The sequence below is a fragment of the Ambystoma mexicanum genome, chromosome 6q (genome assembly GCF_040938575.1).
Source record: "Ambystoma mexicanum isolate Mex_15411 chromosome 6q, UKY_AmexF1_1, whole genome shotgun sequence".
NCBI classification, from domain to species: domain Eukaryota; kingdom Metazoa; phylum Chordata; class Amphibia; order Caudata; family Ambystomatidae; genus Ambystoma; species Ambystoma mexicanum.
This window is the reverse complement of record NC_090937.1, coordinates 268450916-268464337: the sequence shown is the minus strand read 5'-3', so window position 1 is coordinate 268464337 and position 13422 is coordinate 268450916. Positions and strand designations below refer to the sequence as shown.

General features: G+C 46.7%; 1 protein-coding gene across 3 annotated transcripts in view; it reads left to right on the top strand.

Annotated features, from left to right (window-relative positions):
- Positions 1–11041: 11041 nt before the first annotated feature.
- EGF (epidermal growth factor) overlaps positions 11042–13422 on the top strand; it is a 775649-nt gene continuing 773268 nt past the window's right edge. For 2 of the 3 annotated variants that reach the window (XM_069630734.1, XM_069630732.1), the window contains exon 1: positions 11042–11342. In XM_069630734.1, coding sequence (XP_069486835.1) covers positions 11213–11342 — 130 coding nt within the window. In that variant the 5' untranslated portion in view covers positions 11042–11212. The remainder of the gene's footprint in view (positions 11343–13422) is intronic. The other variant, XM_069630733.1, reaches the window with a different exon arrangement.

The window sequence follows — 13422 nt, the reverse complement described above, 5'->3', positions numbered from 1 at the left end:
TTTTTCTTTGCAGTGCATTCTGGGAATTCTATGCCTGTGTCTAGAATGGAGAAATCCAAGACTATCAGTCAAAGAATGCACCAAAAAAACACATGACTGGACTAACAACTCCCGAAGGGAAAATAGCAGGTATGTCATCCATTCTGTGAGGTGGCATTAGCAAGAAGGTGATGGCATGTTGTAATGCATAGAGCACATAGTGCACCGAGGAGCACATGTTGCACAATGCCTGTGAGCTTGAAGCAGCAGATAACAGACACACTTTTTTACAACTAAGTCTAAAATGAGTGCCAGATGCAGCAACCAAGGCTAACCTTACTATGCCAGAAGGAAGCTATTTAAAGAGGGATGCCTTTCATAAAGAAATGTGTGGAAAACATTCCATGCTAGTAATCATGGTGCACTTTTAGTTGCACTGTTACGGAGAATTCTCATTCTATGGCTAATTTCCTTTACCTATAGAGTCCCCCAGCAGCTTTGCTGGATTTGAAGGGTTTATTTTTTTCTCCTGCTAAGAGTGAGACCCTTTTTTCCCCACTCTTAGACAGATTGCTAGTGTGTGTTTTAGGCTATCTTGTGTGCTTATGGTCTATGGGGTTTTCTCACCCTCATAGAAATCATCTTTTTAACATGTGTGGTACACAGCACCCTCCGTGCCATACCACAGGGGTGTCATAGCGACCCCCAACATAGACTCCATACCCTGGGACTGACTACTGTCTCCCAGGGCATGTAAAGTCCCCATTGACTTTACTAGTCAATTCTTGTGAACAAAACCAGTACAACCCATCTTACTATAGAAGTACTGGGAAGGGTTAATAGTTTTTCCCTAGTGTTCATTTTCGAGAGGGTACCATACAGGCCCTATCTCTAAGTTTTCTGGCTGGTGGCAGTGGTTACTACCATAAATATTTGACCGCAAATATTTCCCTATGGGATTTTCCCATTGTTCGAGGCTACCACTTTTACTGACAGCCTCTAACATACCGCCGGTATATTTTAATACTAACTTTACTCCGGTAGGTTTTTATTGCCAGAACTTTGATAATATTTCTTTCTCGTGTCTTTCTCTATAATCCTAACCCAGGTCGGGGATCCTTTGTTTGTCCTTTTGGCGGGCTTCTGCATAGAAGCCCTCCTCTCGGCACCACTGAGTCTGGGGTAGACAGGATGTGTGGGAGGGGGAATAGGCACCCTGGACAGGGTTGTCTACACAACCCAAGTCGCACTCTGCCCTGATAGGCTGGGGGGTTCTCCCGCCAGGAGAGCCACCCCACTGTGTGAGTGACAGCTAGGCTTTATGAATGAGGGTTTTGCTGCATAAAAGCAGGGTCCTGAGGACTGGAGGACAAGACGTCGCCATTGGAACTAAGAAACCAAAGAGGAGAAAAGCTGAAGACATCTGCAACAACTAAACCACCGGTGAAGCCCTGCTGAAGATCCTCACCACTTTTCTCCAACGACTTGAGAAGATCTTTGTCTGCAAGAGTCTTCTTCCCTTGAGCTGGTGGGGCCAACCAGTTCGTCAATCGCCTTCCAGGACCTGCCTTGGTCGAATTGCCAGTGCCCTGCACTCGGAGACAGGATAGCCAGGCACCTGTTCACCACGACTGCGATTTAAAGGAGCGTACCTTTTAATCCTTTTCGGCATCACCGTGGCTGGCTTCTTCCCTGGGCCATGCAGTAACTGGAACCTTCCTCCATGATGAGAGCCTCTCTTCCTCTGCTGGAAAACCCGAACTGCAGGACTGCCAGGAACCACCGCCACCGCAGGAGCCGCTTCCACTTTTTCAGGTACATTGTTCCGCCAGGCCTCCCGTTTCGAGGGGTACTGCTAAAGGTGTTTGAAATCCTTTACCTACCTCCTGGGTTGGCCGCCCCTATCGACTAACATTATCTTTTACCTACTGCACCCTCCTTTTGAATCGTAAACCAAAGTCTTGACTGCAGCTACTAGAACAGTTTGATCCTGGGCACATTGCCCTGCACCACTAACTCTGGCACAGGCCTATTGACTTTAGCTAAATCTGTTACAACTGCCTTCACTAGATTGCTTTTCACCCTCAACTGTGTTGGTGCACCAGAAACTCTTATAATCACTCTTCCTTCCCTCTTAAGTGTTGCTGAAGTGCCATTTTGCTCGGTTTTCACCTATGTATGACTATTGCTAAAGTGCTACTTTGCCTAACCTGTTCACAATCCACTTGGGAAGTGTTGCTCGTGTGTTTAAGAGGTTGACTCTGTATAACTTGTCCTTTCCCTCCCTTTTGAGAAATTACTAGAGTGCCATTTTTGCTTGTTTGACCTTGTGCCATTTTGCTCAGTTTTCAATCTGGCTCAAACTTGTCTATAATTTAAATAGAGAATTGTGTATACTTTCCTTGACTGTTTTAACTTACTTTGATAACTGTGATTTATGTGTTGAACTAGAAGTGTGTAAAATAAATATACATATTCTTTTTAACACAAAGCTTTGGTCAGTGTTTCCCTGTACCATAGTACTGTAGTCCTAATGTGTAAACCCTGAATACTGCTCATCTTCCTCTTGAGATAAGTTTGACTGCTCAGCCACAGCTACCAACTAAATCTTTGTGGTACAGACTGATACCAAAGGGAATTTATTGCATATACCTGTAGTCTTAATCTGCTGTAGTGCTCCCCAAGCGAACTGCAGTGGATTCTGCCTAACATGCACCAGCCCTTTTGGCTACCCACTTCAGAAACACAGAAAAAGGTTAAGGCAACCATGGAGTCACGACCCAAAAAAGAATTTGTCCAAGATCACACCATTGGTTCAAGTGAGTCAGCCAGGATTTAAACTAAGGTCTGGTTTATCAACTGCCAGTTTAGTTACTCAACTGAAATGTGCTTGGGGATTGTAATGCCTTGAGCTGAGTACCTTAGTGCGGAACAAAATAAAAAGTTATAAATACAGTTTTGGAGGTGATTCTGTGAGGTGTTGACTGGCAGTGGTCTTTGTTGTCACTATGAGATAAATAAACAACCTCCAGTGATATCAGTTCTCGGCCTACGCATCACTGTGCTCACTGCAGATTAAACATCAGTAGAATAGTAAGCATCATCATTGACAGACGCAGATGTAGTGTGTAGATGGTTTATGCTGCATTATGCAGGCAAGTCAATGGGGGGGGCAATACCTTGTACATATTTGAAGACAATGGTGGCAACCTTACATTTAATTCTAGCTGGTAGTGGGAGCCAGTGAAGGTGGCACAAGATCTGGGTAGCATGGGTTCTGTAAAGTGCATTGGTAACAATCTTAGCAATTCTGAAGCACCTGGATTGGAGCCTCTGGATTAGATTTGTCGGGGCACCCTTACAGATCAAGTACAAGTAAAACCACAATATTCGCCATGTTGGAGGTTGCAAAATGCAAATATTGCCACTTACTGATTCTAGGTTGTCTTGTCTTGGGCTTGTGGTTGATTGATATCGGCCATTTCCCCCACCCTTGTTCCCTGGCAGAACTAAGTCACACTGTGCCGCGTCTTGCTCAACTTAACATGAAACCATGCCTTTTCTCTTAGGAGGGGGATATTGTATCTGCATTCACTGGTGGCCTTTAGCGCCAACAGAATAGTCAATGAAGTAAGGACACTGCAGCAGTGCTGTGCACCATGCATAACTATACATGTGGCTCTTCTATGTTCCCTCAGGAGGGTCTGCGGAATTTCCTCTTAGTCTATTGTGTGTGGGGGATACTAGGGCTATGTGCCTAGCTATCTCCCTACTACTCTAACCAGTGAATGTAGTGCATTACTACTCAACTCAGTCATGCTAAGTGAGTCGCTCACCTCACGCACGGTGACAGTCACACAGTGAAGTCACCCTGTCTGACTCACCTCACCACGCATGCACGCTAGCCTCCCTCGTTTCACACACGGCTCACGCAATCTCACCACCAGCACCCACCACCAGCTCACCTGCTCTTTCTGACTCTGCCGTCCTCATGAGCTAACTTCTTGGGGCCAGCGAGCCAACCAGGCCAGGCCACCGTGGCACGATACACTCCCACAATATGGGCAGGGGGCAGCGGGCAGGCTGGTAGGTGAGGGGTCAGACTGTAGACTGTATTTATTTATTTTTTTTGCATTTTTAAAGCGCTCACTCAGCCCGCGGGCATCGAGGCACTGTTACAGGAATTGTTTTTTTTTTTTTTTTTTAGTCAGACTCTCCCTCAGGTCCTCAGGACAGGAAGAACTGGAACACTGGTGGTCCCTCCCAGGCAGGCCACACTTGTATCTTCTGGGCTGGGGGCCGGCCTGCACGGCTAAATTGCTACAGTATAGCAAATATTCCCTGTGCCTTCCTGCCCGAGTGTGCCCGTGTTGGCTAAGGCTCCAGAAAGTCTAGGCCTGAGTGAGCCTGGCCCCCGGAAAACAAATTGAAACTACAGGAAGTGGCACAAGTGTTAGGGCAATTTTCATCGGCGGCACGGCACCGGACCTAACACTTCAAACCAAACTATGCTATTTTGTGAGACCTCTGTTTTGAAAGGGGTGCATCAGCAGCAAGGAAGTGGAAAAAGGGAAGAAAGGCCAGAGAGCTGCCTGGAGCCAGTTTTTTAAAAAAAGAAGGAAAAAAAAGATTCTTTTTTTGGCATGGGTAGCAAGGGAGACAACAGGGATCACAGCTCAGACAGCAGGGGTCACATCTGGGACCCCTCGCAACTCCCAAATGGCGCCTGTGTCCCAATCATGACTGGTATGTTAACACTCACGGGAATGCCGAGATCCGCAACCGTGACTCGGAGGTTCTACAGATTGGAGTCATGCTCCTTTCCCCTTGGACAAGCAAGTTAATCTATGCCGATAGTATTAAGCTGAACTTGTATGTTGCCCTCTAGTCCCCAACACGCTAGAGATCTGGTGCAGTATAGTTGTGGATACTGATATCTCCTTAATATTTGTGATACAGAAAAGAACACATTGGTATACAACCCCCTAGCGACGCTTGGCTAGGATTACCCATATCTTTCTGATTTTGGTCTTTCCATATTTTTACCTTTCTACTCCATATATGAATGCACTACCTTGAAGACCGTCCGCTGCATACTCCCGGCTGCTGGAGTCTTTACCCTTTCATCTGGGTGAGTTCAGTCTTATTCTATTTTTTCATTTTATTTTTTCGTCCTTTTAATGATCTATATATAAGGACCTTCACTTCGATTTACATAAAAATTATCCCCATTTAACAGGTGCGATCCTTCCTGCGCGACTACTCTAGGGGCTGGAAGGTTAGTGAATTGTATTAGAGCTAGATACACACAATTTAGTTGTTGTACTACCCGTTATAATCCCCATACTTGATGGCCTTATCTGTAACCCCTCAGGTATCTACAAACTAAATACTATGAACAATAGGAACATATAGCTCATTTGCCCTGAAGGTGGACTGTTAGGAATCCGAAATGTGTTGCCAACACACCAATCTGAAAGGAGCTATTTTGGATTTATGTGCTATTCAATTGTGCATAACCATACAATTTGTATGAAAAATTGTAAACACAAGTTGTCATATGTTGTAACTTGTCTTGGTCTATGTTGATCTTATTTGTTTTGACATGAACTGATGTACATTTGAAAAATTGTGTTATGTACATTATGGTATTATGTATGCCTTATATAATCCCATTTTGTTGTATATGGGTATCTTTCTTAATTTGATGAGATGAAGTTTTGACCCTTTGTCCACTTCAACAGTTATTGAGTCACCTTTTTCTATTTACTAAGTCTGTTGTGTCAGACTTCTTATGAACCTTGGGCAGCCTGTCAAGACCTGTGTTTTATCAAATATGAGTACACTATCCTATTGAAATTGCGAATCAATTGAATTTTTGTGTCTACAAGTGGGTTTACCCATCCAGGGTCACCCAGAGTGTAGACCACCTTATTGTATTTGGGACTAGATGTCCCCTGAGGAGTGCACTTTAGAGTTACTGTGTGGCAATGTACAGTTTAGTTCGGCATGGGTCTGCTTTTAAGCTACCACCGAGGATCGAGAAATGGATGCTGTCACTGCTAGAATATAAGTCTCATGTTTCGGCCAGGTAACAACAATGCATTTTTTGCATATTTTTTTTAAAGCGCTCACACAGCCCGGGGGCATCGAGGCACTGTTACGGGAATATGTCTTAGTTGCGTATTTATAACGCGCTTAATACCCAGAGGTTTCAAAGTGTGGACCCGGGGATCGAACCTGTGTTGCTTCGTTTCATCTTGTTTCCAAGGCAAGTACGTTGCCGCTGAGCTATCCACCCGGGAATGAGGCAGACTATCAAGATACCCCTCTCAAAGTGAGGCCATTTCAAAACAAAATGAAGCTGAGACAGAGTATTTCCTACGTCTAGTTACAGACGCGGCCATTCCTAACTCAATGCCATTGGAGTAGCTGACAGGGGTGCCATCACCGACGGAGGCTGGAGACTGGAGATGGGTGTTGGCCAATATAGGCAAAAGAACAGAGACAGCCCAGAGGACAGTGGAACAACTCTAGCATGTTAAGGGCAAACTCACCTTCACGACTGATGGCCTGTACTGAGAAAGTCAAAGATCATTATTTCTTCCTAACTGATCCCCGGGTTATTGAGTTAGCCCACCATAAACACCAGGGTACAGCTAAGACCAAATCTTGATTGTGCATGAAGGTGTGGTTCCCAGGACTAGAAGAGAGGGTTGATGACTTTGTAAATGAGTACCTCTGGTGCCAAGCATCTGCCCCGGCAAACAGGGAACCAAGGATTGAGTCCATGCTGTGGAGTTCCAAACCATGGGAAGTGGTGCACATGGATTTTGGATCAATAGGAAGAGACATCCACTTCCTAGTGGCAATTTCGGAAAGGGCCCTTAGAAACACAATTCCTTGATGTATAAGCACCTTACAAATGCACAATAAAATAAAATAAAATAAATAAATTGATCAATGGTCTCGGTATCCCAAGGTCGAGTTTGTGCCTTCTACAGCGTTATCAAATGTGCTACCAGCTTTGGAGAAGATCAATTGTGTCACACCGGCTCCTTGAGGAGGTGTGCTCTGTTAATGGACCTCTGTTCCAGAGTGAGGGTTTTGCTGCATTCATGCGAGAGTGCAGAATTCGCCATCGGATAATAACACTGGTATGGCCAAGGGTGAACGGAGAGGTTCATGAGGACGGTGAACAAAGTGTTTAGATTTGTTCATGGCCAAGGATCATGCCTTTCGAAGAGCTCTGTACCAATTTCTGAGGGAGTACTGCACCACCCCACATTGCTCTACTGGAGTTCCCCCGGCAGAGGCATTTTGCAATGGATTCCTGTGAGGGCTGAAACCTGACACAGAGCACTGGTTTCCAGGAGAGATTGACAATCAAGCAATAGCGGAGGATCGAAGAGCAAGAAACCAGTACAAGAACGTCAGGAGAGTCCTGAAGTAATATTACCTAGCATTGGGGGGTATGGTCCTGTTGAAATGCTGATACCCGGAAGGCAAACTGTCCCTAACTTAAGACTCTCGAGCATTGGCGATTGTAGATGTGAAAGGATCAATGATCACTGCGTCCAATGGCCGTAGTACTGTGATCAGAGCCTCGTCTTTCTTTAAGAAAATAGGAGTGTAAATGTCTGCACAAGGGGAATATATACCACACCACACATCTGAGGATATACGTAGGGACGAGGAAGACCAAGGATTTTCAGGAAGTGAAGAAGAGGAACCCCCCCACCCCTGAAAACCGAAAAGATCCAGAGGTGGTAGTCGACCCTGATCCAGACCTGTCAGAAGAGAGGAGCTTTCCGAAAAGGGCATCTAAGAAGGAGGCGACCGACATGGCTGCAGGGCCATGTAATGAATATATCATGATGGCCATTATGTTTGTGTGTTCCCACCAGGTGACTTAGGCTTGGTTACGTTCTAATGTGTTGTTATGTTTTTCAATTATATGGAAAAGGAGGAGTTTGGTGAGGTTCCTTAAAGTGACCTGACACTTGTGACGTCAGGCCACAAGTTGAATATAGGCTGAGTAGTGTGGGTTCACTTTGCTTCTCTTACCAGATCCCTACCTAAGTAATAAATCACAGACAACTTATGTGTATGGAAAAGTTGTAGGCCGTAAGCATTTTTATTTTCTTACAGAAAATACAACACAACAAAATAAATACACTGCCATATGCTTTTGGGCACCTTGTGTCCAGTCCCGAAGTTGTCCAAGGCTCCTCCTGAGTTCTTGTTATCCCTGGGCCTTCGTTCCTGGGCACATGCCACCTACGACATGTCTTGGACCGTGTACCGAAAGAGTACTCAGCGTTCCTTCTTCTGCCTGCTCCTTCTTTTCTTGGACCGTGTACCGAAAGAGTACTCAGCATTCTCACTTCTGCTTGCTCCTTCTTTTTTGGACCGTGTACTGAGAGAGTACTCGGCGTACCGGCTCCTGTCTGCATCCCTCTTCTTCCGTTATTATTGTAGGGTGGGTGGCAAACTTTTTTCCTTCCCCTTATCCAGGCACTAAGAGCCTACCCGAGAGAGGTGAGCTCTTACCTGGTTTGTGCCGCCTCTCCTTTTCCTGGCTTACTTATACCCCCCTGGCCTTTTGTGCCTGCTTGGGGGTGGCCGGGTAACCCCCTGGCCCCTTGCTGTTATATTTCGCACCTTCCCAGGTGCTGTTTCCTGCCCTTCCTGGGCTTTTGTTTCTTGTGGCGCCGTTCGGACGCCCCTCCGTACGCTTTTGCGCCGTTTTCCCCCACCCCGCGCCTAAACTTCCAGACCCTCTATCGTCCCGCATTTCATGCGGCCCGGGGCCTGGGTCAAAGGGGGTGCCACAGACACGGGAGTGCACCTGCGGAGCCCGAAGTCTAAATCCGGTGTCCCCGTGTGCTCTCTGTGCGATCCTGCATCGCGGTTCTGAGGCTAGAGAAGCCTCATTATAAAATGAATGTACACAGCAGCTCCTCCACTTCCCATGCCTTCTCCTCTGGCGCCATAAACAGCGAGCAGTCCTACGGGAGCAGCAAAACACCAAATGAACCTAAGGATGGTTTGGCAACAAAATGCAAATATAATGATGTGTCATTTATATGGTGCCTTAATCCAAAGCGCTTTACAGAGGACATATTTACATACAATATCACCCGACCGAGATTGGTACTCATTTATCGACCTTGGAAGGCTGAGCGGCTGAGTCGGCCTTGCCAGGATTCAAACCTGCGACCTGCAGATCACACTCAGATTGCAGCAGGGAGCCCATGGATTTTCTGTCTTTGCTGTTTGGGTGACCTACCACTCATCACGGGGCAATGTAAGGGGGGCATATTGACAGTCAATAGAGAGTCAGAGGAAGTGACAGGATGTCCTTGACAGGAACAGAGCTATTGATCTTGTCAATCATTGCTCCCGGTGGCTTGCTGTTAGAATTACTAGAGTTATTTATTGCACTTGTTAGCCCAGAAATAATCCCCTTTCTGGCGAAGCTGTAGAATGAAAGAAAAATATGGTGTGCATGCAGAGAGGAAAATAAGGGGGCGGGATGGTAAACAGGGTGGCTTTGGGTCGCTGGGCAAGGAAGTGTAAACGGGGATAACCCTTGCAGCCCTTTCTGGACAGAGACAAGCCGTGCACGCCATGGACGCCGTGTGTAGGGTGACCAGACGTCCCGGTTTTTCCGGGACTGTCCCGGTTTTTGCTGCTCTGTCCCCCTTTCTCAAGATTATGTTCCCATTGGAAACTGCAGTGGTCCCGGTTTTTGGTAGTGTGTCTTCATAGCTGGCAGGCATAGCTTGCAAAGAAGAAATGCTGCATTTTACAAATTAAGATAGTGTTCGTTTGTTAGAAATTGATTATAAAATGTGTTTATTTTAACAGTAACACTGAAACCGCCTCTCCTCCAAACGCTACTTAAGTGTAGTGCCTTGAAAGCGCCACTTTCAAGAGTTAGTCCTACTTTTATGTTAGTTGCCCTGTCCCGGTTTTTTACTTTTTAAATCTGGTCACCCTAGCCGTGTGTCTATGCCCACAGAAATGCACTGCGTGAATGTGAGACAAGCCACGTGTGGTAAAGGCGTGAGAACCTCTGATGGTACCTACATGAACACCCCTGTAAATGAGACATTTCTCCCAAACTATTGTGTGTGTCTGTGCGTATTTGAATGTGCAGGCATGCTTGTGTGTGAGCATGTGCAAAGGGAATGTGGCGTCACTGCCAAACATTGTATCTTTTTCTAAGCACTAGGACGAACTCTTCAAGCGAAAGGAGCCGTGGCATTTGAAAAACAAATAATCCACAAAAACACCTTTGAGTGACGCGTGTGGGGGCAAGGCCTGCTCTTGGCGTGACCTTTCATGTGTAGGCCACACATTCCTGCCGCATCGCAACATTCTGTGATCCTTCGGCGAGCAGATCTTGCACAAACACAATGAAAGAAACAGATCCTCGATTATTGCTGTGTGAAATTAACCATAATAATCTCTGGGAGATTTCCCTTGCTTTCATCCAGTGGAGAACCCCCGCTAACAAGATTTCAAAACCCTGGGTTTTTATTTGGGGCTGAACTCCTCCTGCTCGATTCCGTGGCTTCCTGGAGGGAGGTAACGCCCCACTGACCTAAATCTGAAGACAGGAACTATTACATGTATGGGTTCTTAGACCAGTTGAGGTCCATGGCCAGTGAAAAGAGCTTTTAAAACAATTGCCTGTTCGCGTCCAGAATATCAATTAGAGCTTTGGGAGTAAACACCGAATTGTCTAATTGCCGCCCAGTTCCATTAGAGGGGGTTTCAGAAACCGACTTTGTAATATTCGCCTAACCGTTTTTCCCCAATGTGGGGAGCAACAGCGAACTCGGGTCTTCGCCTCGTGAGCTGCATTTTTTTAAACGTGTTACATTTGTCACAAGAGTGTCTGGCATTTCAAACTTTGCTTCCAGAAAGTTCTGCCTGGGCCTCCCCGGCTGTGCTGCGATGGAAGGGGCCGAGGCGAGTCACGGCCCAGCACGACATGAAAGGGAAGAGAGAGAGAGAGAGAACGGGATGGAAAGGGGACAACCCGAAGGCAGTGGCATCTGTAGTGAAAGGGGGTGGCTGGGAGGAGGGAGGGAGAGGGAGTTGGAGAGCCCGAGGTTGGCAGCGTGAGAAGATGCCGCACGGTGCTGCGCTCTCTCATCTCGTGTCCCCCGGCCTCGTGCTGCCCAGCAACTGACCAACTGATGCACTGCAAACGTTGGATATGTCGTCACGCTTGCTCGCTGCCCTTTTGACTGTGACCTCGAACTTTGCCCTTGTGCGTCTGTCATCGCCACAGCCGTTGCACTGCCCGCAGGGCACCCCTTTGGACGATGCAAGGGCCACGTGCATGGGTAAGCTCTGCGAACGATTTTTCTGAGGCATTTACAATGTTGGGTTTACTCGATCTATATGCCCCCGATCAGTTGTTCTATCCAAGAGATGCCGAGGTGTGTGTTTAATTCCAGTGCCAGTTGAGCTTTAATGCACAATGCAGTAGTGCTGAACAAATACTGAAACAACTGCGTACCCCTGGTTCGATATTTGTAGAGGGCCTTGCGTGGTGTGTCCTCTATCAGACCAAAATGTGTAACCTTAGCAAGAGCCCTGGGAGATACCATGCTCCCAGGAGGGGTGACACACCACACACAAGTCTGAATATCGCTGCCCGTGTGTGCTAGTTCTATTTTTATGGTACTCGTTTTCAGAAGCAGGCTTTCTCGTGCTAACACTCTTCTAAGCCTCTTGTAGCGCCATCACCTCCTCCCATTGTTGTCTTGAACCATCAATGCGATGCCCTGAGAATTGGGGACTGTGCCAGTTGCAGCCGTACTTGTGTAGTTTGCCAGTCAGGGATCGGGTTGCCAGCATAGTGGGTGAGCTTGTCATCCACCCTAATGTGATCATTAGAAAGAGTGAAAATCCTGCAGGTAATGGTACTTTTCTTGAAAAAAAACCGCATCAGCATTTACCTGATGAGAGGGTTGTCTCGGGAGGATAGCTCAGGGGCAAAGCGCTCGCCTTGGAAGCAAGATGACGCAGAGCAGCACAGGTTCGGTCCGCGCTTAGTAACCTCCGGGTATTACAAGCGTTATAAATAACCAATCATAATCAGGGTTGTTCTGGAGTATTGCTGCACAGCTCTTCTTGTTGCTTTAATTGTTAATATTATTCTCATCAACATCACTTTTGCGAATGGGATTCAAGAGCACGTGGAAAGCATTGCTTATGTCATTGGGGTCTACACAGCACACCGCTGCCATTTTCATGGTCTCCAAGTGCTTCATTTGTAAAAATAAAGAAGTGCCGTGGCCCAAATATTTTCTGGCGCTGCAGTGATACTGCGGGTGGGCACAGCTGCTGCCACCACCCAATGCTGCTCCCCACAGTGTCGACATATTTGGGGTTGCACTACAGCTCGCGCCCGCTCATTGTGGTTGATGGATGCACTGCCTATCACCCCAGCATAATTAAAGTGATTCTTAGACAATAAGTGCCAGGGATCAAAAATAAGTGCCAGAGCTACGCCCTGGCAACCCCCCGCCCCCCCCCCACACAAATTAAGCACTGGCTCTCCAGTCACTCTTATCATCAAATATCTAGATTATTTGCAAACAAGATGGGCTTTGATATCAGTACAAAAGGGTTACTACAAGTCAATAACTGGCTGACACAATTCAGAAAAGTATATGTCCATGGCAGGATGCACTCTGGGAGCCCTCTTGACCGGATAATGCCTGTCGATGTCAGAAGTGTGGCCATCCTGGTTCCATGCTGATTTATGTTTCAGAATGTCAGTGGGTGCACGGATGTTGCCTTGAATGCTAAAGTCTTCCTGCTGTTACAACCCTACATGTGTTTGGCAGGGGGGAAATGCGCTCAATGCCATTCAATGCAAATTGTTTGCTCGTCACAAATATACAGCACTGTAAACATTAGGTTGCCATTATATTAAAGCATGTCTCTGAAGGTGAGCCTATAGGCCATACATTGCTACCGCACCTTCCCCCTACTTCTGCAAATACCACTGGCCCTCCCCACCCACTGACGTGAAGTCCAACACCACAGAATCAGGCTTCAAGACCACCCCGAAGAAGCACTTGCCTTCCGCTGGAGGAGCCTCCGTAGAGTCTGCTGGTATCCACCACGACTACTCGCCCCCTAAACAAACACTCCACATGTTAATCATGTATGCAAATATGGTTTGACAGTGTCATCCCGCCTTTCTGTGCCGTGCCCCCGCCCCGACCATATCTTCCCTGGCATCTCGATTGCATTGGAAGGCACCCCTTCTTAGGTTTGCCATGGCAACCAGATGTGTTTAAGCATATCATTTCTTGTCTAGACTCTTTCACCTAGTCGAATAAACACATACATAAAAAAGATTGCCCTGTAAATCCAATCTGCGCAAGATTGCTCATTGAATGATGCATT